This window comes from Nyctibius grandis, chromosome 1, assembly GCF_013368605.1.
Source record: "Nyctibius grandis isolate bNycGra1 chromosome 1, bNycGra1.pri, whole genome shotgun sequence".
NCBI classification, from domain to species: Eukaryota; Metazoa; Chordata; class Aves; order Nyctibiiformes; family Nyctibiidae; genus Nyctibius; species Nyctibius grandis.
The window spans coordinates 5,727,541-5,754,986 of record NC_090658.1 but is presented as its reverse complement, the minus strand read 5'-3'; the positions used below and the strand labels follow the sequence as shown (position 1 = coordinate 5,754,986).

The window sequence follows — 27,446 nt, the reverse complement described above, 5'->3', positions numbered from 1 at the left end:
AAGTGTGAGGAAGTAAAAGGAAATATTACAGTTGCCTAGAATACAGATAAATGTAAATCTTAATTTTGAATTACCAGCTACTGAGACATGAAGTCAACCCTGAATTTCAAGATGAAAATAAGTGTAATATAATCAAGGACATTTCAAAACAATTTAATAATACATTTTTAAAATACAGTGAGTTATCATACAATAAAAAGTAGATGCTCTCATTTGTTTTAATTCTGTAACGCTTTGGAAAAATACAGAGGGCTTATTCAATTTCATTTTTTTAAATGAAGCAGTTCCATAGAGTCAAGACTCATACAGTAAATTTCAGCTTGAAGCTAATTTTTTCATCTCAGTTATAAAACCTTGAGGGAAACAGCTGATAATGTCAGTGCTGACAGATTGTTAATTATAGTAGCATGAAAGGTACTACCATAATAACACTTCCAATACATCCCTGAGGACTATACACTGGATCAACATATCAATGAAGCCGATACGTGCTCTGATGAATCAAAACCCCAGGATTCAGCCATCAAAATGAAATAGCAGCTGATCACAGAAATGCTATGCTACACATGACAGGGGTTCTCTACCACTGGTGGAAGGAAACGTGTAACTGGAGTCATCTTGCTAATTCTGCAGCCCTGACAGACGACAACTGCTAGAAGATAAAGACTAAGGGTGGCTAAAAAACTCTAGTGAATCACTGGTATACAATGTTATAAAGGCCTAGACAGAATTCAGAAATAACTAAAAAAGGCTTGAAAAATTCCAATGGAAAGAATGTCAACGTTTTCTCCCATTTTTTCATAACATGGATTCCGTTTAGGAAAGTAATATTCCTCATTTTTCTTACATTATAAATATGTGTGATTTCATAATATTTTATTAATTTAAAGTAGGTTATGGGCAGAAGGCAACTATCAGAAACATCCTTAACCTCTGCTTCAGGCCTGATGAAATAAAAAATGCTGAAGCTACAGTGACACTCAGTCTTGTTTCACCAGCATGGAAACTGTAAATGAGAGAAAAAAGGAGTACAGACAGAAGGAAATGTGATTTTTTTATTTTCATTACCCTGCGTGTTTTCTGTGACTGAAATGGCAGCGCATTTATAATGCATATAAAAACACACCACTATATTACTGCAATACCAGAAGACTGACACAGGAATCAAGTAATTTAGTTGATAATGATGCCTGTCCTTCAGAGCATTTGACAAGAGTGAACATGTGCTCTTTTACTAGGCTTGTGGATCAAACAAGAAAGCTATCATACTCTGCCTAAAAAAAAAGCTTTGTTTTTTTTTCTCTTTTTGTTATTCTGACTGAAACAACCAGAGACTGCACCTTGCTCAAACCCAACAGCCTCTATCTGAAGAGTTCACAACTGAAATAAAGGCATGAAGTGGCAAAGCACTACGTTGCTCATTCTGCAGATGAGGAATTTTACCAAGCTTCATCTACTCAGATTTTCTTTCTGCATAAGATTTGCATTAGTAGAAGAGTTGTTTCTTTCCAGGATGAGTTTGCAGATTTTAATGTGTTTCTGGACTGTCATGTCCTGTAATTCATCAAACTTCTCCTTTCTCTTGATGTTAATGATCAGCCTATCCTATTAAGGTATAAACTCAACATTTGAGAAAAATCTACCAGCATCACTTGAGCAAAAGTCATGAGCAAGAATTTGAGAGAGATGAAACACTTCAGTATTCTCTGTGAAATCTGCTCTCCAACTAAAATACACAGATTAAAAAAATGTTGCCTATGCATTAAGACTCAACCTGTCCAAGTAAATTTGGCACTTCTGTGAACTGTGCAAGGCATCTCCATTCTGAGGCATATCTTCAAAGAAAGATTGAGAACAGAAGCTAAAGATGTATTTAAATAACTGTGTATGGCATTCATGATCTTCATAATTTGCACACAAAGCCTCTCCTATCTCATCTTTACAAACTGGGCATAATTAAAAAGCATATTCATCAGAACACCTCCTTGCAGGGGATAATTATCCCTGAATACTGCTAATTTCTACTCTTCACCTAGCATCCCATTTGTCTTTTGTAACTCATAATTAACAGTGACAAAATTTTAATAAAACCATAGTAAAGGATTCTGATACTCAGTGGCAACAGTTTAAATCGTATCACTCACCCGCATGATCCATTATATTCAAATTTTCCTTGATTCAACTGCATTGCTAAATCTGTCAAGAGAGAAAAGAAAATACTATCTTTCCTTCTGAATAATGCAGATCATGAACAATCCTTTTTAGAAAAGAAAATAAGACTGTTTGTCCAGAATAATCAGGTTAAATGAAAACTAAATTTAATGCCTATAAAACACACACATCTAAAAAATAAAAGGAAGCAACAGGAAAACTTCAGATTTCTTCACAGTAGTAACAGCTGTATCAACCAAGCTGAAGTCTACACTGTGCTTAGAAAACAGCATCTCCCTGAATTCAAACACGCCTGGGAGGCAGAGAAGCATCAGACTGTGGTCATGTTACATGCCTGGGATGGGATTTCCATCATCTAACTTTTGGTACCTACGGTATAGATGTCTCCATTTCTGCTAGTGATCTAGCATCACTTTGAATAACAGAAGGATACAGGCACTTTAACAGTGCAATTAATCTCAGTCTAAGGCAGACATATAAAATACACCAGATGAGACATCCTAGAAGTATGTATTTCTCTATAATGACAACCATAGACAACCACCTCTGATGAAGTTGTATCCTGATGTCTTAAAGAAGGTGAGACGAATATTACACTGGTTTTCTTGTGTATACACTTGCATATAAACGCATAGTAGACACATAATAACCCCCTCCCATCCAACCCTCTCCCAAATTTTGTAAAAACTAAAATGTTTTCTTGCAGGTTTCCGATTACACTAGAATACAATATCCTTGTTTAGCGATAACACAGGTATTCTCTTGCCCAACAGACTCCACCTTCAAAAGGGAACGAAATCTTTTCTATATGTTCTCCATTACACAAAATACAAGATTCCCATATGCTATCAGTTATTATTTGCTCTACTGGGCAGCCTCATCTTGTATTTCCACAATTATTCTTCAGGCTGACAGCACAGTCAGATCATGGAAGACTAACACAGGAAAGCTGCTCACTTCCAATTACACAATTATTTTGCAATATAAAGGGGCTGAGAATGACATGCAGGGGGCAGAGGCAGTGCTAGGAGCAGAGTGAAGCTTGTATATCTGCTCCAACCTCCAAATCATGTCCAGTGGAGTGCTTTACAAGCAGTGTATCCCAGTAGAGCTTTCTTTTGCCTCCACAGCTACTGAAATCAGTGCAAAGCTTTGCAGGAAAGAACTCAGGATACGATCATTAGGAGTGTCTGCAGTACCAAAGACACCGTTCAGGGCTGGGGAGGGAGCACAAAAGTACTACCACAGCTAGACAAACCCCACCCTATTAAGTTATACTCACACCTTCATTGAACAGGAACAACACATCTCTCAGTTTACGCCATGGAGAGGCATTTACATTCCCTGGCATCATTCTCTCAGCGGGGATCTCAGACCCTGTTCTCTGATGCTGAACACGACTCTTTAACACTTCACAATAACTGGTCTAGAAATGCATTTGGCACATAGTCATTACTTTTTTACCATCCTAATTTGTACACTCCTTCATCTTTACTTTGGAGACATGCACCCAACTGTGCCAAAGCTGTGTTTTGTGAAAACAGTGATTTCCCTGTAATTAATACTTTTTATTAATAAAACATTAACATTTATGTGAGAAATTATAGTACTCTATTATTTTCCCGTGAAAATGGACTGAATTTTCCTTCTATGTATGGCTTTTTTATTGCTCCTTTTCTTATGCTTCCGTAATTCCACCCCACCGTATTATCTAGCCATATGTCTGTTTCCTCAAAAAATGCCAGAAGCAAATCCATGGCATCTGTTTGAGAGTTACTGCCCAAGCTATTCTTTAGGATTTAGGTTCACTGGTCGTTGCTGCCTACCTGGGGTCTGATAGTTCAGTGAGACCATCTGGCAGCCAGCGTTCCAGAAAATTTGAGGCATGTAATTACTGGAATCAACTCGGCCTCCCTTTGGGTATATCCGACTCATTTGTCGTTTATTATAACTGTATAGTTCATCAAGGAAAAGGAAATAAAAACATCATAGAAATGTGAGGTCATATCCTGGTATCTTCAATATTTCTTACATTAATTTACTATTTCTCATCCTATGAGCTACTTTCCCTTCTCCTTGATAGACGTGGAACACTGTATATCTAGAAAGGTACACTTGTTGGTTATTTGTAGCATTAGTACAGAAGTGGTATGTGGAGGTGAAAGGATACTTCACAAACTCAATGGCATGCGTCTTCAAATACCCTAGTCCGACTGATTCATTAAAAGAGGACATATTGTGATGAATATTACGTTCTAGAAAGAAAAGACAAGACATTTTAAAACACTTCCGTAATGACGAATCAAAATTCAAAATCACATGCTATACATAATAGCAGGATACAGTAAATTCTGGTCTGTTTCCCCATTATCCGTCACTCTCAGAATCAAATTACACTGAAGAGAAATTTCATAGTATTTCTGACTTGCCTTTTTCTTTCACTTCCTGGGCAATCAACAACTTTCATTTTTTGTTTAGGACAAAACTGTTATTCAGAGCCTGTGCTGTGTGGCTAGATAAGGCAAATCAACATAATAAATGGTCTAGCACGCAATATGAAAGCATCAGCTAACTGCTGACCACTGAGACAACCACGCTCACCTTACTTCACAGAAAGATGAACTAAAAAAAGCAGTTTAGTTGGAAATGCAGATAGAATATAATCAACCTCAACAGCTTCATATTCTCCCAGTAATTTAGTGACTCCATGTGGATGACCAACAGAATAACATGCTAACTTTACATTCAAGGAAACAGAGATCTAAAAATATACTGACGATGGTCATTAAACTATAAAAGTCTTACACCATTTCTAAACTCAGGAATTGTAAAGATTAAAAAACTACCTAGAATAAGCAGACAAATACTTTTATTTCATTCAACCTTTTATGTTACCTTCTGCTACATCGAAACCTTGAAATTTTACAGGTTGAGCATAGTTGACCATTGTTGATAAATATGGATGTATATTGGTTGTGGCACCTACATATTTGTAAGATGCCATCCACGCTTGTTCATCTTCAACAGTTACTAAACCCTGAAAAGACATTAAAAAGAATAATCCCTATTTGTGGGTGCAAACACTATCACTGGAATTTTCAAATGTGATACAAAATTATACCCAAATCTGCAGAAAGTTAAACAGAGTACAAATTAATACAAGAAAAGTGGAAGTTTAATGTCACAAATTAAGATGTATTTTCTTACTGATATATGGACCAAACCCTCTCAGTGTTACAGGATGCATGCAAGAGGACTGATGATAGAAAGCTCCTAAGCAGTGAGTAAATATTACATGATGTTAGTAGGATAGATTTGGGATAAAAGATAAATATTACAAGACTGAACAATGATGGCAGATAACGATCTATCTTTGTCAAATAAATTCCTAAGAATTGTGATTTAATATATATTTTCTCAGAGCAGCTGCAGTGGGATAATGCATGCTTGGTACTGAGCAGAACTTTCTCAACATCAAAACACAAATAGATTCAATTGCTAATCTTTACTAATAAAAGCAGACCAAAATATAGGGATCACAACCTTCATTGGACAGAGATGTCACAAGACCAACAAAAGACACAGTACGAAGCTCATATCCCTGGCCACTTAAAATGATAAAAATCTGAATCCACCATTCACATAAAGATGCACTATATTTATAACATAACTTCAAAAGCTTCCTACAAGTATCTCATTTGCTAAAAACCCACAATAGGAAGCGCTTGTCATGTGGATCTACCTGTCCAACTCTTTCCTTTCCCTAAAGCAGTTTGAAACACATTCTTTTCACTGAAAGAAAGGAAAGAAGAAGAAAAATCTCTGTCAATCTAAGCCTTCATGGCATTTTTCCCACAAACATTTTTGCTGCTTCTCCTACCAGTGAACCAGTTAGCAAAAAATCTAACCTACTGTAGGCTGACAGTGAACTTCTGCAAGGAAGTACTAAGTATATTCAAAAATTCTTACAGGACAGCTTTTTATTTTCAGAATGCAACCCGTGTTTGTCAAAGTTCTCAGGAAACAGTTAATAACAGCAAGCACTGCAAAGTCCTTTCTCAGGCAGTAAGTCTCAGCATGTCTAACAGCCTTAAAGCATGGAAAAGTAGTGCAGTTCACAGCACCTACACTACTGCAACTCACTCAGGCAACGGGAGAGTAAAGGAAATGTAAAACTACTTGTCAGTGTTATGGGCATGTACCTGTACCTGCCATATAGTGTGGACACATTTCAAAAAATGAATTCTATGTGAAGTGAAACAACTTATGCCTTGATATGATGACAATTATAGGCACAAGGAACATCATTTTCTGACTGCATAGAATAGCTGAGTTATCAGAATGAGTCCAGGTGTACATGGCTTTATGTGCCTTTTGCACTGAATTAAACTTCCAGTAGGCCATGAAACCAAACTGATACCGTGTTTTAATGCTGATCACCAGGGCTCAATCCAACTGCTTTTCAGGAATACACATATTGAGGGTTCACAGATCTGTTCCCTAAATATGCCAAACAGTACCTCCCTTTATTAGTAGAATACAGGCATCTCTCTGTTACTAGGTCAATAGTTGTTAATAGAGTTTAGAACAAATTAAGGGCAAATTTCGTCAAAGGAGCCAGTCCTTTTCAGTGTCTTCATTTTTGGAAGGTCAATAATTCAGAAAGAACTGACCACCTATCTTCTAAAAACCAGGCTCTTTCAATGTGCCTCTTGCTGACTGCTCAGAATTGCTAATCATATTTTACTCTTGATCCATAAACGTCTAAGTAATGAATCACAGTGAAAAGGAAGTCAGAGGGGATTAAGCATGCCTTAGTGCCAAGGCAGTAGTACCCTGCAGACTATAGCTGTATGACCGCATTACTGACACACTAGCTCTAAGACAATGTTCTAAGACAATCTAATGGTCATTGATTTTATCTTACTTACTTGCAGACCCATAATTTTTACAGTAAATAGGCTATACTCTTTGCAGTGTTCACAACTTTAAAACTATGAAATAGAAAGGAGTAAGGATGGAATGTTTCTTGAAGTCTATGGAAACAAAGGAATGGTTGCAAAAGCACATGACCCTTTTAGGGGCTAGAGAAAACAATAGGGGAAATTTGATCTCTCTGGGTTATTTACACCTCCCCACCCCTCAAGAAAAGAAGCAGAATTCACTTAGAAAACAACATAGCTTGAAACAAAGTGTGGTTAGGAACAGGAGCAGCTTTAATGAGAGAAGAGAAGGAAGGAGAAGAGTGGAAGGAGGTGGGAAGAGTCTTACAGAAGGGATTCCTGGGAGAAGATAAATGCAGAAGTCCCAAGGGAAAGCAAAAGGAGGAAAAAGAGAGAGGAAAGCAAAGTGCAGTCAGGGTAAGGGAAGAGGAGAAAAAAGAAGCAGGGATGATACATCTCAACACCATTCAAAGAACTGCTGTTTCCCAGTGCATGACATTTGAGACTGAGATCAGACACTTCTAAGCAGGCAAAAGTCATGCACTCCTGTCTGTCCCCAAATTTTCTGACAGCCCTAACCCCAGTGTAAAAGTACAGCAGAAGAAACTCTAGGGAGAAAAGGAGGTAGAGTCACTTTCCAAAATACTCTGTAGGTGCAGTGAAACTGTGCATAAAATTGTTAAACCACTAAGAATGCATGGTAAGTAGTATGTATGTTATATATAAAGCAATAAAACAAACTACATAACATCCTATGTGTCACCTTTTTATTGTTTTCTTGCTCAGAATCTTCAACAGCCTAAGGGAAAAAAATATATATACATTACCCAAAGGAAAAGCAATATGAAACACTCACAGTAAGGAAAAAAATATTCCTAAAAAAGTTAATGCATTTAGCAAAAAGTACACCCTTCTCCACCTTCCTGTGTGGCTCATCTGTCCCATACACTTGCAAAAATTTGCAGTTTCTTTCAAATCTGGATATATAAGATATGAAATTCAGCAGCTGGCTAGCAATGGGAATAGGAGGGAGGATGCCAGACAGTTAAGCCCAAACCAGTGCTATCACTAGATGCTACGGAGAGGAAGTTTCAGAGAAGAATGGAAGAATGACACATCCAGACAACACAAAAGATCATCTGATCTGGATATGCAAACTGCCCAGGCTCTGAAAACTTAAGGGTTAAGACTGCTGTAAACAGTGCTTTAAATGTCCACATTTGGAAAAAGCCTATCTCAAAATGTTACTTGCAATGGGACAGTCTGCTGTCTGTCTTCAATTACAAGCTGCCACTACTGAGAATCTTAGACAGATAAATGTTGACTGGGCACTGAATGTACATTCCTAAAGAATAAGAATCGAGTCACTGATCGTCAAAGAAGCAGAGAAGTTATATATGCTGAGGATGAGTGACTAATCTGGGGGAAAAAACCCACCAAACCCCAAAACACTCAGGTAGTTAAGGACCAGCTGACTTGGTAAGTGAAAACAGCCCTAGGGCAAAGAAGTTAAACAATACTTCAGTGGGAGGATTCATAACAGTCCTGAAGAAGCGAAGATGTTGATTTGAAGAGATATCAAGAAGGCAGGTCTGATGTTTCTGCGATACTGCTAGACACATACTGCCAAGGGCAATCTGTGCTATGAAAGATTTTCCGTACCTATGCTTCTATCTGGAGTAAGACACAAAGGTAGCCAGGCAGGCGAGAAGTGGCCAAAATCCTTGAGTGACAGTGCTAAGGTATCTTATCAGACAGCTCCTCTCATAAGTGGGTTTTTTTTTGTAGCTAGCAGCAATAACACCTCCAGTGCCAGAGCAGGCTTAGTTTTGAATTCCAATATTCTGTATCTAATTGCTGTCAAGTAATATTCAAGTTACTGAGGACAGACTGGTAAACTGTACTAAATCAGGTATAAGTGGAATGAAGGGGACTCACTCTGACTGCCAGCTGGCTCTCTGGTATAGCCCCACTGCTATACCACCCCCCTGGAGAATGATCGGCCTATTTTGCTTTCATTGCTCTAAGTGGAAGGGAGAATCTACCTTAAGAGTTAACAGTAAAAAATGATCCAGGGAATCCCTGTAACAAAGAGACACAGAATGCAGCCTTGCAAAAAAACATTGTTGAGCAAGGAAGTTGATATTCCCCCTCACATTAGGGCTCTGCAACTGAGATGCAAAGTAAAATATCGGAGGCAGGAGCAGGAAACTGCTTGCTGCCTTTAATTAATATTTTTGATCAAATCCTCCACTTCTTGCATACCGTTTCCCTACACACTGTTTCCTTAATGCGTGTTCTACCTGAAGAAGCAGAGAGTATTTTTGGCTACAAAATTTTGTCTTCTCATGAACCTAAAGGTTAGGAATCTGGTGAAGATCTCTTTTAACTCTGACAACATGTGCTGCCATGCTTCCACAAAACAGAGTGTATTTTACATCTACCTCCATGGAAAGCTTCCAAAGAAATATACATAAGAAGCAATCCCACCTTTTTGACACTGATGGCAACAGCTTCTTTTTGACTGTAATCATCTACAGTAAGGTCACTTCCAAATTTGTACTCTGGATGAGCTTCTTCTTCCTGGTCAGCTGCATAGAAAAGAAAAAAGGATCAGTGCAAAACACACAACAACTGCTGGTTTTGTGAGACATGAAACAGACAACAGCTAAATACACAGGTTTGGTTTTGGTATTTTTTAAAAAGAGAAATAAAATCCAGGGTTTTAGATTTCCAAGCATTAGTAGTAAATGACAGCTAAGGCATGAGATTCTTACAGCTTTGACGGGGTTAGTAAGAGAAATTTTATTTAGTGTATTTTTGAAGGAATCAGTAATTTGCTTAGCAAAAGTGTAAAAAAACCCAATAGGCTTGGGGAAATAACAAGAAATGAAGACAGAGTTCTTTAAACAAAGACGTAAAAAGTTGCTGGTGTCCAGGCTTCTCATGTGAATTGCTAAAGTCTCCTTATAGTCCTTTCACTACTATAGGGGAATCATTTTCATTTGCTTTTAAGGTGATTTTCCGTTAGAACCTAGTGTACTCAAAGAATCTAAAAAGTTCTCTTATAAACACAAAATCATTAATCATGTTATTCATATAGATTTAAACAATAATTTTAGAAAATACTTATTTGAGTCCCTTGGTAGCCTGGCACATAATTAATACAGCACAATAAGAGCACTATTAGAAATAAGCATTCCAATGGAAATCAGCCTGAAAAACAACAGAATCTCATCTGTGCTCCTTGATCACCTGAAGATACTGAGAGGCCTCTCCAAAAAATGGTTGTACTTCAACCTTTTTAGCATTGCAAGGACAGATACCAGATTTGGATCACAAAGAACATCTTTCACGAGGACCTCAACTGAGAGCAACAGCACTGGCTTTGGGCTAGTTACAAAAAAAAAAGAAAAAACCAAATCAAGGAGAGGACCAAGGGGTCGGCTAAAGCTGGGATGTTCAGTATGACAGTGGTCACAGGCCAGTACCTTGTTACAGACATTTGCAGGCAACGCATGATTTAGCTCTTCTGAAGGTGGACTTTTAAAACAGTGTTCTGATAGAGTTAATTTTCTTCACAGTAGCCAGTATGGGGCTATGTTTTGGATTTGTGCTGGAAACAGTGTTGGTAATACAGGGATGGTTTAGTTACTGCTGAGCAGTGCTTACACAGAGCCAAGGCCATTTCTGCTCCTCACACCACCCCACCAGCGAGTAGGCTGGGGGTGCTTGAGAAGCTGGGAGGGGACACAGCTGGGGCAGTTGACCCCAGCTGACCAAAGGGATATTCCATACCATATGATATCATGCTCAGCATATAAAGCTGAGGGAAGAAGAAGGAAGGGGGGGGACGTTTGGAGTGGTGGTGTTTGTCTTCCCAAGTCACCGTTACACGCGATGGAGCCCTGCTTTCCTGGAGATGCCTGAATACCTGCCTGCCGATGGGAAGGAGTGAATGAATTTCTTGTTTTCCTTTGCTTGTGCGTGCGGCTTTTGCTTAACCCATTAATCGGTCTTTATCTCAACCCACAAGTTTTCACGCTTCTACTCTTCCAATTCTCTCCCCCATCCCAAGGAGGAGAGTGAGCAAGCAGCTGTGTGGTGTTTAGTTGCCAGCTGGGGTTAAACCACGACCAACAGACAAGGTGAATCACACCCTAGACATGTCTTTTTCTCTGTTGGCCATAAACACATTCCACATCACTGGCTCAGATCTAGATGTTTATGCTGAAGATATATGAAGTTTGGCAAGAAAAATCCTCTCCCTCATTTTATCCTTATAAAGTATAATGCAATAATCCAATCTGATGCTGACACAAGTATTAAAAATAGTGACAAAATCTTGTTTTCAAAGCAAAGATCATCACTTCCCAGTCTCTCTCTCACACACACATATATACACACAGTGAAAATTTGACTTAGTTGCTGCTCCAATATGACTTCTGAACAGTAAGTGGAAGTTAACAATTACCAGTAGTACCACCAATGGAGCTCATGTTCCTACCACAGCCTGCCACAGAGCCAGGAGCAGCTGTGGTATGTGTCTCAGATGAGATGGTAAGGCTGGGGGTCTGTATAAATGGTCCTGCACTGAGCCCAGACTTACTGCTGCTGCCACAGACTGTGGGCATGTGGGTAACACACATTCTAGCTGCTCATGCCGGCCTACTGATTTACCACAGGCAATGTTTGAGAGCCCTTCTCTATGAAATCCTTACCACTTTCTATTTCTTCTTCATTATCATCCTCCAGGATATTTACAGGAGCAGCAGTTTCCCCAGCCTCCATCATCTTTTTCAGAGCATCAAGCTGTTCTGTTAATAAGAAAAATAGAAATAAATTAGTCATGACATGAACAGTTTGTAGCACAAAGAAATAACATAAGAACTATCATAAATGATTCTCTGATCCTGAGAGCTACTTTTATTTAATGGATTCTCTATGATTATGTTTTCAGTTAGCAATAAAATTTTACAGAGTAAGAGCACCATCAGATATATACTGTTGTTAGATCTGAAAAGCGGTCAGTAAGGGCTGTATCCAAAGCTCACTGAGGTTAAGAAAAATATTTCCATGGATGTCAAAGGTCTTTGGAGCAAGCATATTACTTTTTCAAAGAATAAACAGACAGCTATCTCTTTGGTGCTTGATCTATGCAAATGGAGGCAAAGTGCTTGGATTTTCAATTGCGTTCTCATGTGCATTTCAGTTTATACGAACACAATCATGTATGACTGAAGTCAGTGGAAGGTCTGCATGCTTATCTTTGAATGGAGAAGGACCAGGGTTTATCGCTACAGCCATACTGGAAACTAATATAGCAACATTATTATTACTGAAAGAAGATAAATATCAGAACTGGCAATGATAGCAAGAAGAGCAATTTGAAATTCCATTTCATTTTATGCTTATCCTGGAAAAACACAGCAATGCAAACATACCAGTGCAGGCAGAATTTACAAGAGATTGTATCTCTGTTATGTTTTAGCTCAACCATCAATCTGATAAAAGTCCCAAGATCACACTTCTAGGTCTATCTATGCCTATGCTACATGCTGATACCAAGGCCTAGACTCTGGCACTCATATGAAACGCAAGGGCAAACAAAGTGTCTTTCACATATAATTCATATTCTTCCAACGCTAAAGTACAAGCATTTTGGAAACTTTAGTAACAAAGCCTATTTGTATCTATGTGGACTTTTGGTTAATTTAATACTTGACAAGCGTTACTTACTTTTTTCTACTTCAGGTTTCAGCCTTTTATTCTTTATGAGAATCTTTCTTTTGAGGTCGTTAGGAGAAGGTAAGGCTTTACCTGGATCAAGCTGTAAAATAATTTTAAGAAAAGGCTTAATAACAGCTATTTGGCTTCTTTGTATCTCTATTTGGATTTTGACTTTAGGACAGCAATGGTAAGGGGCAGTGAACAAGCAGTGCCACCTCAGGCACAATCCTGGGAAGTAGCGTGACTGCAGTTATATTGTCTCCTCTGCTTCTTCGCTATCCCATGGGAAAATTGTGCTCAGGTAAACGTTGCTGGCTGAAGCCAGCACACTGGTCTCCAGCCTATGCCATCCTCAGCTGCACTGGTCAAAATGTCTCCTCTCTTTCCTGCCTAGTAGTGGGCATGAATGTGACCTGCAACTCTTCTTGAGAGGACTTCCTACTTTCCTTCTCTCCCTGTGGTTCACACACAGTCCAAGTCACAGTTTAGCCCATTATCATTTGATCTCTAATAAGTCACCTTTTATGGTCCCTTCAAGCTGTAATAATGAAGCGAGGCAGCCCACACACACTTAAAGAGCAGAAATGGACTGGTACTGGTGAATGGAAAACTACACAGACCTTAGCTAGGTCACTAGGACTATTTTTGCCAGTAGGGCTACAGGGTCACATCTTCAGTATTTGTGAAAGGCAAATGACAAGTTTCACATACACAAGGAAGTACCACTAAAAGGTTTTTTCTCCTTCCCCAAACTGGAAAAAGTATTCTTGAGAAATGAGAAAAAAGGACAAAATCCTCTGATTTAAGCCCCATCACATCATTGAGGCTAAGAAACAGAGATTTGGGAACAGTAATTAGCACCCTCTCCATTTCAGGCTTGCTAAGAATATTATGCAGGGAGTTGCTGCTATAATGGACTGTGGTTTCCAGTGAACCATAAGTGATATAGGAGTAGAAGATACTTCCAGGACTAGTAAAAAATTCTGAGAGGAAATATTAAGACAGTCTTATCCTTAAATCCAACTCTGAGCTATGCACTAGCAGCTTTCTAGATAAAGAAAAAAAAAAAAAAAGCACTACAACTTGAAACCAAATAAAAGCAGTAGAGGTGACCAATATCAACCCAGCAAAAAAACCCAAATCAACCCAACCGAACCCCATAAGAATGGGTGCAAACCTCCTTGCAGGAGGGTTATGATTATCCACAACTACCAGGCTAGCTCAGTCCTGGGAGTTTCAGCATGTTGGATGAAAACACAACTGTTCCTGAGAGCGCCTGAGCTGTAACTCCACTAGATGTCAGTGCCACCAAGCTCATGTATCCCCAGGCTGCCAGGATGCCTGGCTACATCCCCAAGCACAGGGCACAGCTGGATGCCCATTTGGACAAATATTTGCTTTTACTTAAAACCAAATCTGCTTCAGCCAGTGCCATGTTTCTCTTAAGTCTGTCTTCCTCAGTCAGTCGAGGTACCAGAAGCCAAGCACTCATAAAATACACGTTTCGAGATCTCTGCAACATTTGCTTTGTGAGCAGCTGGGGGCTGAATTCACCCATGAGGAAGAATGGACACAAAATGCAGAAGACTCAGTAGTGCTACAGAGCACAGGCAGCTCAGGCTTAATATTGGCCCCTGAGACGGCAGCATGGCAGCCTTTGGCCAGCTCTATTTTAGGCTTCCCTGAAAGTTGCTGGAAGCTGTCATTTGTGAGGTATGTGACAAGGTGCTACATACGTTACAGGGGAACACTACAGATGTAGTTCTCTGGGATGCACTTTTCAGGGCAACAACCTCATATTCACCTGTCCCTGCGACATGCAAGGAAAGCCAAGAAAAGCACAGCTCTAGAGATGATAATGCCAGGAGGCCCCTTTGCAGGGGTCACAGGGACAGGAGCTGAAAGGTAAGGCACAGTCCTCTTTGCCGTGGTCCCCCACAGCACTAAAGAGCATCTGCAGGTTTTGGGTGGCTGCTGGCAGATAGTGAGCACGTTTCTCAGGAGAATAAGGAAGGCCTGGAGGAGTAGTTGCAAGCACTGGGTAACAAGCTATTAAAGTCTCAAATACTGTGTTTGTGAAGGAGTGGCTGTTATTATCTCCTGCCATGCAGGAGAGTGAAGTGCCTGCAGATTACAGTGCACTTGATAGTCCAAATGAGACTGCAGGGAACTCTTTGTGCTTAATTTAATTCTTAATGCAGTAGCGGGGGCCACCTAGACTGCACAACCTGATCTGGAGCATGAAGCATGCAAAGTGCAACTGAAAGAAGAGGTTTCCTCAGCTGAGACCATGCAATTTACAATTAACTGGTTTTCAACAGTCACTGGCAATTTCAGAGTTATGTATGACCTGCAAATACAATGTATGTGGTGTATTTTAGGTAGGTGCTGATATTACATCACACATCAAGGGGATAGATTTTCCCAGGCTGCTCGCCAGAGCCCTGTACAGAAGAGATTAAACAAATCAGATGACAAGTTTGTACCAAAAAGCGTAGACACCCAAAATCACTAGTCATTTTTGAAAGCGCAGGACTGGCAGTGAACAGCGCTACGGGTGATATGATCCCAGTTTATCATCTCTTTTAAACACAGCTAATATAAAAAAATAAAAAGACTGGCAGAATATAACATACTGGATGTGTTTCTAGAGGCTGCTTCAACAGGAGATCTCCAAAAAGATCTTCACAGTATTTTGACATCTTGTACTGTTGATATTTGCTGGAAAATACATTGTTGGTTAATTTTTAAATATAAAAAAGAAATCACTAGTACTCAGCAAAAGAGAATAACACTAAGTAATGTAGATATCCCAAATTATATACTGCCCACTTTTCTCTCAACTGAGTATTACTTTACTGTAATTAAACTGTCAATAAAAGTCTATTATCTGACATAGATGAATTTAGTAAGACCAAAAAAGTAGATTAACTGAATCCCACACAACTAATGGAACATCCAAATACACTTCATAGTTTTACCATAGATAAAAATATTGCCATTATTAAGCTAGATAAAGATTGACTAGTATATTAAAGTACAGTCTCTTCCAAGTGACATTCAGTATACTTGCATACCACAGAATCACAGAATCAACCAGGTTGGAAGAGACCTCAGGGATCATCGAGTCCAACCGTTGCCCTGACACCACCATGTCAACTAGACCATGGCACTAAGTGCCATGTCCAGTCTTTTCTTAAACACATCCAGAGATGGTGACTCCACCACCTCCCTGGGCAGCCCATTCCAATGTCTAATGACCCTTTCTGTAAAGAAATTCTTCCTAATGTCCAACCTGAACCTCCCCTGGCGAAGCTTGAGGCTGTGTCCTTTTGTTCTATCGCTAGTTGCCTGGGAGAAGAGGCCAACTCCCACTTCACTACAACCTCCCTTCAGGTAGTTGTAGACTGCAATAAGGTCACCTCTGAGCCTCCTCTTCTCCAGGCTAAACAACCCCAGCTCCCTCAGCCGTTCCTCGTAGGACAGACCCTCCAGACCCTTCACCAGCTTGGTCGCCCTCCTCTGGACTCGCTCCAACACCTCAACATCTTTCTTGAAGTGCGGGGCCCAGAACTGAACATAGTACTCAAGATGCGGCCTCACCAGTGCCGAGTACAGAGGGACGATCACTTCCCTAGACCAGCTGGCTACACTATTCCTAATAGAGGCCAGGATGCCATTGGCCTTCTTGGCCACCTGGGCACACTGCTGGCTCATGTTTAGCCGGCTGTCGATCAGCACCCCCAGGTCTCTTTCTGCCGGGCCGCTTTCTAACCACTCTTCCCCCAGCCTGTAGAGCTGCATGGGGTTGTTGTGGCCAAAGTGTAAGACCCGGCACTTGTTCTTGTTGAACCTCAACAAGAGGTATCCCTACACTTGTTCTTGTTGAACCTCAACAAGAGATATCCCTACACAGTTTTCAAGTACACTCAAATAACAGTAGTATTTTTGAGCTGTATCATCTCTCTCATACATTGCACTATTTAAAAAAAAAAGGCACTATATACCTGCAGTGATTTTCAAATGAAAGAATGACAGGATACTCTGATGTAACAAATGCTGTTTCCTTAATGGCTTGAATTACATCCTATAAAATGCAATAATAGGATTCAAATTAGAACAGATCAAATTATAATCATAATGAAAGAGATTTTTTTTTTTGTTCTCCACCCCACCCTGAGAAACACAGAACTGAGTCTCAAATGTACCAAGTGAAGCCAGAACTAGAACCAACGGTATGCTCATTCTTCTCTGTTCCCCTGCAACAACCTGGACTCAGCACCCAACAGGTGCCTCACTGCACCTGCAGCAGGGATGGCAGCTTCACCCAGAACCCACCAGGGCTACCCTTAGATCTGCTGCCATCTTCTCTGGCCTGGGAGGATTTCTACTCCTAGAATAAGTCCTGCATCTTCAGGCTGTTTCCACAGCTCAGGAACTTGTCAGACAATGGAGAAGATATTTACTCTGTGGTGCCAAGAGCCACAGAATGTGAAAATATGGGGTAAGAGAAGCAACCCTGCTTCCTGCAGTTTCTGTGGAAAGGCAGACATAAAACAGTGGCATATGATGCAAGTCAGAAATAAGTCGTAAGACCTGGGGACAAGAAACTGTGCCTATGCAACCTGTTAGTCTGTCACAAGGAAGCACCATCTGGGTGCTGAGGAGGGGAGGGTGCCCTACATGGATTCTTGTCCGGGGGTTGTGCTGGGGCTTACTGCCAGGTGTAGAGGTCAGGCATTTACCTTGAAAAGAATATCTGTACACATTGCTTTTCCATGCGTTATTATTGGTTCTTGATCTTCACCTTTGCCATCCCAACAGTCCAGCTCAACACATCTAAAGACCCAAGAAAAATGATGTCAGCTTCTTTAGTGCTCCAGTACAGGCGAGTTACTTGGGACAAGTTCTGAGCAGTGACATTCAGAGCAGTAAGTTACAAAGCAGTTTTGGGCATCACACAACTCCTTTTAAGCTGCACATGTGTAATTTCAGACTGCTTTTATAACTTTGGGTATATTACCTTGAATATACTATGTGTGGGTCAATATATTTACACCTGAACAATAACATTTTTAGCACTTCTAATTTATTCTTTTACTCAGTTAACTATGACACATTCCAGTATGTTAAGAAATTAAGCAGGGAATCATAAACTGATTCTCGTTTACATATAAACTTCTTAATTACAAAGCAGAAAGTCCTCTGAAATTCTACAGTTGTCATTTTGAGATCAAACATCTTATCTTTCTCACAACCAGTCTCCTGACATCAACTTCTACGTTCCACTGCCTTTCAATGTTATTTTTTTTGTGAGAAAAATAGTATCTTAAATATGTTTTCATTTACCACACTAATACATTTATACATTCTATTATGCAATATATCACCACCAAGGTGTATGATGGAGGTTTAAAGTATTAGATCCACAAATATTAAAGGCTGTTATCTCCTGCTTCCAACCTGCATCCAGCCAAAAGCACTTGTCTGTACATCTCCACTGAAGACTTGCCACCAAACTGCCTGCCTGTTAAATATGTATTGTGAGAGGAACTGATGAAATAATGAGCCAAAGGATGGTCCATTTCTTGATATAATTCCAAACGGTCTAGGAAAACTGGGGCATTTTCATCTGACATCAAGTATCTGCAAAACCCATCACTTGATATGACACCTAGAAGGAAGAAGAAAGCACGGCAAATTACTACTAGAAATTTATAGTGGGCAGGAATCAAACTGTCCCACAGAGCAGGAACCCTAGCACAAAAGCTACGTTTACATAGGCTTCTGCAAGCAAACAGAAGCTCTCCCCTTCCAGTGCTCCAAGCTGACCAGCAACTGTGTCCCTGGTGCAAAATCTGCCACTGTGTTTCCAGATAACAAAAGAAAAAAAACCAGGTGCCCACCTATCTCAATATCCTATGTCCAGCACTCACCACAGGAGACCTAAGGCATCAAGAGGATGTGAAGAAGGCAAATAAGTAGTGACATCTCCTCAGAATACTCCCAAAAATTTTAATTTCTGGCACTTTGTGAGCCAGAAATTGTGAGCTTGCATGTACCACTCTTCTGATGTACTTTTCTCCCCTCTTTCACATTTAGTCCCAACCCTGTCTGTGCTACATTGCTGTTAATCAGTTTGCAGCATGTGCAGAGACTGTTCTCTGCTGACAAAAACAAGTGGAGGTGTACCGGAAAATGTTTGCGCATGTTCATTTGCAAAGCATGAGGAAAATCTAAGATACCTATACATTTACTGTCTGAAATACAGGTTTATTCCTCTGTAATGAAAAGTAAGCCATTTTCTACAATGAACATGGGGCGTACAGTAATTCAGAGGACAGAATTCATAACACTTATTTCTCTGCTGTTATATTCTTCATAAAGTATAAAAAAATATAAATCAAGGGATAAATTTTAATGAAAACAAGGAAAGAATAATCAGTACTGCAATATCAGTTTTAAAGTGGCCAAGAGACTGAAAAATGATCTAAGGCAGGGAAGGAGGGATTACTCACAAGGAGTCATTGCAGAGAATAGTTATCTGGCACTAATTTGGAGATTGCTTTCCCTAAAGTCACGTATGAACACTCAGCTATTGTTAAGGCACAGGTTGCAGCAGCCCTGTTTTTATTTTGTTTAAAACAACTTTTCTCTCATACAGAGAGCTCCAGTAATCCTGCTCTTCATTCTGCTCCTAGCTTTCTGAAAAAATTCTCTACTGGGGCTTAAATTTTCTGCACTGGGTGTCAGCCAGAGGTGAACTGTTCTGGAACATTGTATTCAAATTCTCTCAGCCGATTCTGACTTCTGGAAGAAGAGGGGAAAAAAGGGGGCAAAATGGAATTTTCAACTTTAAGAATGTTTTTATTTTGTTGATCACTGAGAACTTACAAACAGGAGCACAAAATAACTCAGATAATACGCACATCTAGCGCATCACCTAGGGGAAAAAAGTCACAGCTGAGCAGGCGTTCTAGACAAACAATGGCTGAGACTTCAGCAACTCAACAGAGCTCTAGGAGCTCAACAGACCGGCCTTTGTATTTTTGACATGCACAGACCAGGTGGAAGAATTTGCTTTTGTAGCATTCCTGATCAGACTCTGGCTACTAAACTGTACAGCATTAACTTGTTCAGCTTTACTTACTCTTTCTGTTACTGAAATGTAACTGAGGAAGAGTCAGTTGCTTATTGCTATTGCCTTGTTGTACATCAGCCTTGTTTCTTAAACTACATGATTTAGCAAAAAAAAAAAAAAAGTGTTGAGTTTAATTTTGCTCAACAGCAAAGTTATAGCTAAGAAGGGGAAAGAGACTGCAGAGAACAACCACTGCTGAGATAAAATTCTTGCCTTCTTTACATGCTAAGGTTCAACATGTCATTACATGAAATCATCTCTCTATCCTACTGATTACATTGGGATAAAATCCGCATCAGTGAATATGACCAATAGAGGAACACTGTAAGAAGACACTGCTGCTGTTCTGTTGTTACTCTCCATAACCCTAGTCCTGCAGGAGGTTTACCACATTTATTTAAAACCTGTTAGAAATGCGAATCAAAGAAAAAGCTAAATAACTAGCCAAGATTCAATTATTGGCTAAAAGAATAAGCCAGTATCATTCCCTTTGCTACAGCTTGGTGCTTGCGAAATCCTCCTCTTTGCGAATTACTGAACATTGTTTTCCAGTTCTAGATTCATTTCCACCTTCATAAAACATCTTTTTACATCTTCCATCCTAAACAGGTGACAGCTATGTTAGTATACCTTCCTCATTTTGGAAAATATATAAAATACACTGGCATCAAGGGGAATCACAGATGAATGCCTTTAAAAAAATAAAGGATAGAGTTGACTGAAATCAGGTAATTAATACTTGGAGAATTCTCCTTCATGTAGAGAGGAAGAGAAATAAGCTACACCACATGTGAGTGGAAGCGCCTCATAACGTTTATAAATGACTCCTAGACAAGAGAAGTAGCTCCCTCTCTCCCAGGTGATTCCTGGAAAGTCCATGTTTTCCCAGAACGAAAAGAGCAATCTATTAACCCAGCATACAAGGCAGTATCTGGAGTAGCATATACAGTACAAGCTCCTCCCCTAGCCATTTGGTCAAAAGGATGAAAGGACTCTAAGGAATGGTGAAAGCTACACATCCAGCTACAGAAGGATTCCTTAAGTTTATAGACTGAGGAAGACAACTGTAAACTCTTTGCAACCAACTCACCCAGAGGAAGTGAAAGGGGCAGGTGTTGCTGTGGAAGGCATTGCTGGTGTCAACATCTGTGATCATAAAACAACATAAAGGCACACAGGGAGCCCAACAAGGCTGCAGCACTGAGTAAGAGCTGCCTCGGACTACACTGAAGCAGTTTAAGATATTGCCTCCTTCTGCTGTCTGCTTTGCACATCCTTCATAAGCAGGGGCAGCAGTAGTGCGTGTGTAAAAGCCATTCAGCTTCTCCAGTCCTAGCTTGATACATTAGCCTAAATGTCTAGTAAAAGTGGCTTCCTGTTAGGATGCCTGAAGGTCTATGGGCTTTGCAAGGCTGCAGTCTCCTCCCCTGGATGCTATGATGATGACAGTAACTTCCAGCAAAAGGGCAGGGAGGACAGATGGGGATAGCAGCATTTTTAATTGCTGCGGTTGATCCCAACACAGCTTGTTCAGCAGAATGGATAAGAACTGGGAGCTAAGTTCAACTGCTGACACCTCCAACACCCGTCAGAGCTCAGGACACAAGCAGTCCCAGAACGGCTTGGAGACACTTCCTGCAAACTTCTTGCTGAGAGGAACGTTTTTCAATGCACTCACATAAAATATCCTGTTCTAAGCTAGGCTGCTGCCCTCAAGCACCACACAGATTATATTATGAGAAGGTGGATGCATAGCCAATGGCATACACGGTAATTTTAAAAATAAAAAAAATTATTTTCACACAATATCTGTACAGCTTTGCAGTCTCTCTGAGACCTCGGCCATAGCGACAGGCATGTTGCCGTGTTGCTAGAAGGAGTGTCCATGTTGTTGCCTATTTACTCAATCCTAGCCTCTCCCATTTTGTATCAGGATGGCTCTCTTTGTAGCCACACTGTGACCTGGATCAGGGAAATAATCCTTCTAAAAAAACCCACTGATTTTGAGGGGGGAGAGATTTTTCAGCAGATCAGTTTCCTGGGTGGCCACAAAAGTGCTTGCCCCCTGACCACAAGGACTGTAAGCTCCCTTTTAAAAGTTCGGATACTTTGGAACAAATGGCATTCCCCAAATGCCTAAAACCAGTGAATACTGAATTCCCTCCCACATTTACCTTTACTCTTCAAGTCTTCATCTGGCTCATATGTCTCAATTATCTGCATTGCTCTTTTTGTGTCATAAAAGGGAAATAAAATTTCATTGAGCCGAGGATCTCGTTGATGCTAAGGTTAGAAAACAACGGAATTCAGCAAAACAATATAGTGCATGGCTATCATCCAAGAGCATTTCATTACTGCAGATGAGAAAGAAAGAAGTGGACATTTTAAAAAAAAAAAAAAAGCGCCCTAAAATTTACAGACTATTCAACAGTAACTTTAGCTTTAGACAGAAAATGAACCTTATCTTTCATAAGAAACCTAGGCAGTTTGATTATAAAAATATTTCAAAAAAACAATCCAGTGCAATTGTATAACTGGTCTTACACTTGTTCATGAAAATAATGACTGCACGTGGTATACGTGCAAACGAAATGTTGAAAATAAATAGCTAAATCTATCTTTGTAAATTCTCTCTCTAATCTTTTTTGTAGATCACGTAAACTGACAGACCTGACTGATGGCACTGTAACCACCTCTGCAAAAATGCATGTCTTCAGCAATAGCTAAAGTAAAAATTAAAGGTAAAATAAAGCTATATTATAAATATAGAATTTGAATCCTGAATTTAGAAATATGCAGCTTCTGATGATTATTTGTGAACTGTGGAAACGTTGTGTTATTAACTATTCAAAAAGCATAGGTTCTTTGAAGAAATATGTACAACTATGAGCTTCACAGTATCACCTCTTCAATTCACAGTAATTGACAATATTAGGATTTCATAATATATGTAGTATTTAGATACAATTTAGCGGTGATTTCTAATACACTACTAAAACTAAGAGTTTTTAAGTTTTCACTTAATAGTGTGCTACCTAAAAACATTCGTTTTTCTCCATGCTGGATTAGAGCTGCACACTGTGTGCCTGATTCTCCATTAAAAGAAAATTAAAAACGGAGTAGTGGCATGTAAGCAGATGCAATAAAACAAAGAAATAAATATGACTGTGAAAACACTCTTTTACCCCAGTAGGTGCACAGTTTTCAAGCTTTAGTTTAAGCAGAATTCAGAAATGTAACAGGCCACCCCCATATTGGTGATCAATAATTTGGAGTGGACAGGATGGTGTTGATATGGCTTGGCACAGCACTATCAGCATTTGCTGTAATTCCTTCTGTGTAAACTTTTTGACATTTTTTCATGAAAAAAAGCAATATCCAATCAAAAATGAGCACTTGATCTCTTTTGTTATAATCAATACGCTAGTGGATGTGCTTAATTAATTCCAAGAAATTACAACCAATGCCAATTTAATCATGCAATTAAGGAGGGATCTTTCAAGTAATGCTACTGACAGTCTGCAGCATCTAAAACACAGCAGTTTCATTCACTACAGATCGGCTGTCTGGATATCTAAGTAAAACTCAGATGAAATATGATATGAGAGCAGATGGATGCAGGACATAACTTGCTAAGCAGCACACAACAGCAACACAACACTGGCATGCAACAGTACAGTCTACTGTGACAAATGACAAGCTGTATACCATTAGTGACAATACACCACTTCAAAAAATTGTAAGAAATAGTAGGGAGGATTCTTAACTCAAGAAAAGTGCTCCTCCCCACTCTCTTCTACAGTTAGTCATGAGCAAATAGAAGAAAATAAATGGGATAAAGCAAAAAAACTCCTCTTGAGAAAGAGTCCCAGAGTTATCGTAAAGGAGCTAAGAGCAAAATATTCTTCTTGTAGCAACGATCATCTCTCATTATCAATTTTCCATTTGAACAAAAGCATGTCTTTATGTTTACTTAGTTTAAAAAATAAAGCAAAACTGACAACTGCTGAAGTTTTACTTTAAAAAAGGAAGAATGCTTACTCGCGTCTCTTGGGGAAATGTTGTTTCATCTAGAAAGCATGATGTTTCATCTAGAAAGACAACATGCCCCAGGACTAATTGTGTATGTCCAACAAAGTTGCATTTGATTGTTCTAGTTGCCGTATTAGACAAAACACCCTTATGCTAGACATTCTTAACCATATGATGGTGAACCATCTAAAAGCATGAGGAGAAAGAATGCCTGTATGGTTCTCCAAAGAAAGAAAGATCATTTAGCCTCCCCAGCCTCGCCTCCAGTCTCCTCTTCAAGCAGATATAAACTCAGATGCACAGCAGTTAATAATGTGCCGGAACCAATTTTGCCTCTTGAATTTGTCCTGTGCAGTGGTAAGAAGGGTGTTCTTTTGTGGAGATGAAAAACAGAAGGAGATAGAGCAAGTGAGCGAGTGGGAAGGAGGGAGGACGAGTGAGCAAGTGAGTGGGAGGCAGGGAGGGAGGAAGAGTAAAGAAGTGGGAAAGAGCAGGGGCAGTGGGAAAGAGGGGGATAAAAAGGATCTTCTCAGGCCTCCTTCCCAGGAGAAAGGATGAGTCCTGGTCAGACTACAGAATTTCCATTTTGACAGTTACTTGGCTTATTAATTTATTGCTGCAAATGGATGGCAGGAGCAAATCTCAATAGTAGTGACTTCAGTTCTTCTTCAACTACAGTTTCTTTTTTCCAAAATTTGACTTTAAAAAAAGAAGACCTAGACAAAATACTCGGTGCCTGACAATAATTACATTTCTAAAAAAAACTTCCCAGAAGCTTTAATACTGATACACAATTAAATCAGCTGTCAGCCAGCAGCATTTAAAAGTCAAATAGAGACAGCAGTTTGGAAAAACTCCAGGAAAGCAGCTCACTCTCCACTCATACCCCGTAATGTATCCTCATGCTCCCTTAAAAACCCATAACACTTAGAGCTTCTGCAGCATGCCTTGGAGGTTACTGAATTCAAAATAACGTAGGTTAAAGGCTCTCATGAAGAATTGCTCTGCCAAGTAACTCCCCTCTCCTATATAATGATAATAATCTCTTTATATTTTCCAGCATTAAACACCACTGCTAATTGCAGTGTTGGCCAGCTGTCAAGGGGAAAGAAATGATCACTTGAGGAGGGAGATTCTGGGTCATTTAATGCCTTTCAAATCATGATCAAAACTTTAAACTCTATTTGGAGACCAAAAGACCTCCAGCACAGAGCCAAAGACATTAGTTTCAGTCATCAGAATGAATGTCCTACTCTACAAAACCACTTGAATAATTTTTCCAGCTCTGGACACCAACTAAAGGGCCAATTACAAGATTTCCAAGGGTTGTCAAGCATTGGAACAGGCTGCCCAGGGAAATGGTTGAGTCACCAGTCCCTGTAAGTATTTAAAAGACATGTAGATGTGGTGCTTAGGGACATGGTTTAGTGGTGGACTTGGCAGTGCTAGGTAAGTAAATGGCTGGACTTGATGAGCTGAAAGGTCTTTTCCAACCAAAATGATTCTATGATTTCCAATTGCAAAATATGTTGTGTTGATAAAAATGTAGTCAAAAAGATGCATCTTTCTCCAATACTGCCCATAAAATAAGGCTTCTAATTATGTAAAAGGAACAGTTAAAACAATACAAAACTGAGTGCACAACAATACAATTTTAATTTTTTAATCAGTTACTGGAGACAGCCAAGAAGTTCTTACAATTGCTGGCAGCTCTTCTTCAGAAGTTTGGGCTTAAAGGAAGCACACTTTAAACAAAAACAATTATAAAGATCAATTTTAAAATAATGATAAAATAGTATTTTACTGAAAAATGAGGATTAACACAAAAAAAATCAGAAGCTAATATGGTTCAAGGTGGGGGCAGGGCTGTGTGCTTCAAGCAGTGAAGTGTGTCTATCGCTACAAGTGAACTGAGGGGCTGAGGCTTTAGGAGGATAATTTATAATTTAAAGCACAACGTTACCCTTTCTCCCTTCAATGCAGAAGCAAAAATGACATGACCTAGCTATGACTCCAGTCCTGCAAACATTTAGACGCTGAACTTTGTAAATAGCTGTGACAAAAGAAGATCTCACAGTAGTAAGATGAAGCATGTGCTCCAATTTGCTAACAGAGAGAACTATGTGGATATGAACTAAGACCCCAAGTATGTAACCATTATTCCTGAAGCTGTTAATCTTCTCACTGTCTTTTCTTTTTGAATATTTTTTCTACATGTAATTCAGGTTTGGTGAAGAATAAGGCATGCATTCCCTACTGAAAAAGAAAACTATATTCTAAATTTGATATATGGAGAACTTACTGCTTGAATCTTCATATACCAGTCAGCTGTATAAATAAATATACATATACACACACAAAAATATAAAATATATTTATAACTAGTAAAATAATTTTAGATGGAGAGATTTTTGGTAATGCACACAGTCCCTAAAATATCATGCAGAGAGGTAAAGCAGCTATCCATGTTCCAGATGACAAGAATCTACTCGTACAAAACCAAGTAGAATGTGCCTATTTTCCACATGTATGTTCTTGTCAAATCTACATAGTGCATTTATTGTTGCAGTTCCAAATGAGTCAGTCTTCTATAACTCACTGTGCTTTAGGAATAGAAAAAACCCAACCCGACACTGTTTATTGAACTACTTCGCACACTCATGATGTTTTTAAGAAATACTAAATACTCTTGCCAACAACTGTATTCTGGAAATACAGTAATAAAAATATTTCCTCTTATTCTGCACACATAGTATTTTAAAAATCATATACAAACTCTTAAAATATCCTCTTAGCTCTTAGATTTGTAATAGATTGAAATAATACTGTCGAGAATAATCAAACCACTGTTTATAAAAGCCTACTTCATTTTTTCTGTTATTCAGAAGGATTAGCAGATATATTCAGCTGTGGCCTACAGGTAAAGTAATTGCCTATAATAAAATACTGGGTGTATTTTAGTTGAAGGCGCATTGAATGTAACAGTATAAAATCTATAAAACACACATAACACACAACATAACAGCAAGTAATCAACAGATGCAATCTGCAAAGCCAACATGTAGAAAGCACAACAACATACAAGGTTGGAGCTGATTTTTGCACCTGGATGTTACCATAATGGAAAGATCAGCAGATCAAAAGCATAGCAAATAATGGCATGATTCATGCAATGAAAAGATTGGAAGAAGCAAGCCACTGCAGACAGACTTGTATGGTAGTTAATGTATGAAAAAGCTTACTTCATTTAGAAAGCTCACTAATTGGTCTACCGTTAAATAATCAGTTTTGTCTCCATTGCTGAAAAGAAATTTATTAGAGAATGTAAGTTTTCATATACGATGCTACAGTAGGTATGATTTACATGTTGACATTGTTGATACTTTTAAAACCACCTACTTTTCTACCTGAAGTAGCTCGATAATCTC

At 39.2% G+C, this 27,446-nt stretch overlaps 1 protein-coding gene across 4 annotated transcripts in view; it reads right to left on the bottom strand.

Moving 5' to 3' along the window:
- PLCB4 (phospholipase C beta 4) overlaps positions 1-27,446 on the bottom strand; it is a 207,040-nt gene that overhangs the window by 43,479 nt on the left and 136,115 nt on the right. For 3 of the 4 annotated variants that reach the window (XM_068417017.1, XM_068417165.1, XM_068417106.1), the window contains 14 exons: positions 27,261-27,318; positions 22,161-22,269; positions 18,309-18,519; positions 17,591-17,684; positions 16,853-16,932; positions 15,482-15,566; positions 12,855-12,945; positions 11,837-11,932; positions 9,606-9,706; positions 7,879-7,914; positions 5,068-5,209; positions 4,343-4,427; positions 3,999-4,123; positions 2,145-2,196 (listed from right to left, as the gene is read on the bottom strand). In XM_068417017.1, coding sequence (XP_068273118.1) covers positions 2,145-2,196; positions 3,999-4,123; positions 4,343-4,427; positions 5,068-5,209; positions 7,879-7,914; positions 9,606-9,706; positions 11,837-11,932; positions 12,855-12,945; positions 15,482-15,566; positions 16,853-16,932; positions 17,591-17,684; positions 18,309-18,519; positions 22,161-22,269; positions 27,261-27,318 — 1,365 coding nt within the window. The remainder of the gene's footprint in view (positions 1-2,144; positions 2,197-3,998; positions 4,124-4,342; positions 4,428-5,067; positions 5,210-7,878; positions 7,915-9,605; positions 9,707-11,836; positions 11,933-12,854; positions 12,946-15,481; positions 15,567-16,852; positions 16,933-17,590; positions 17,685-18,308; positions 18,520-22,160; positions 22,270-27,260; positions 27,319-27,446) is intronic. The other variant, XM_068417242.1, reaches the window with a different exon arrangement.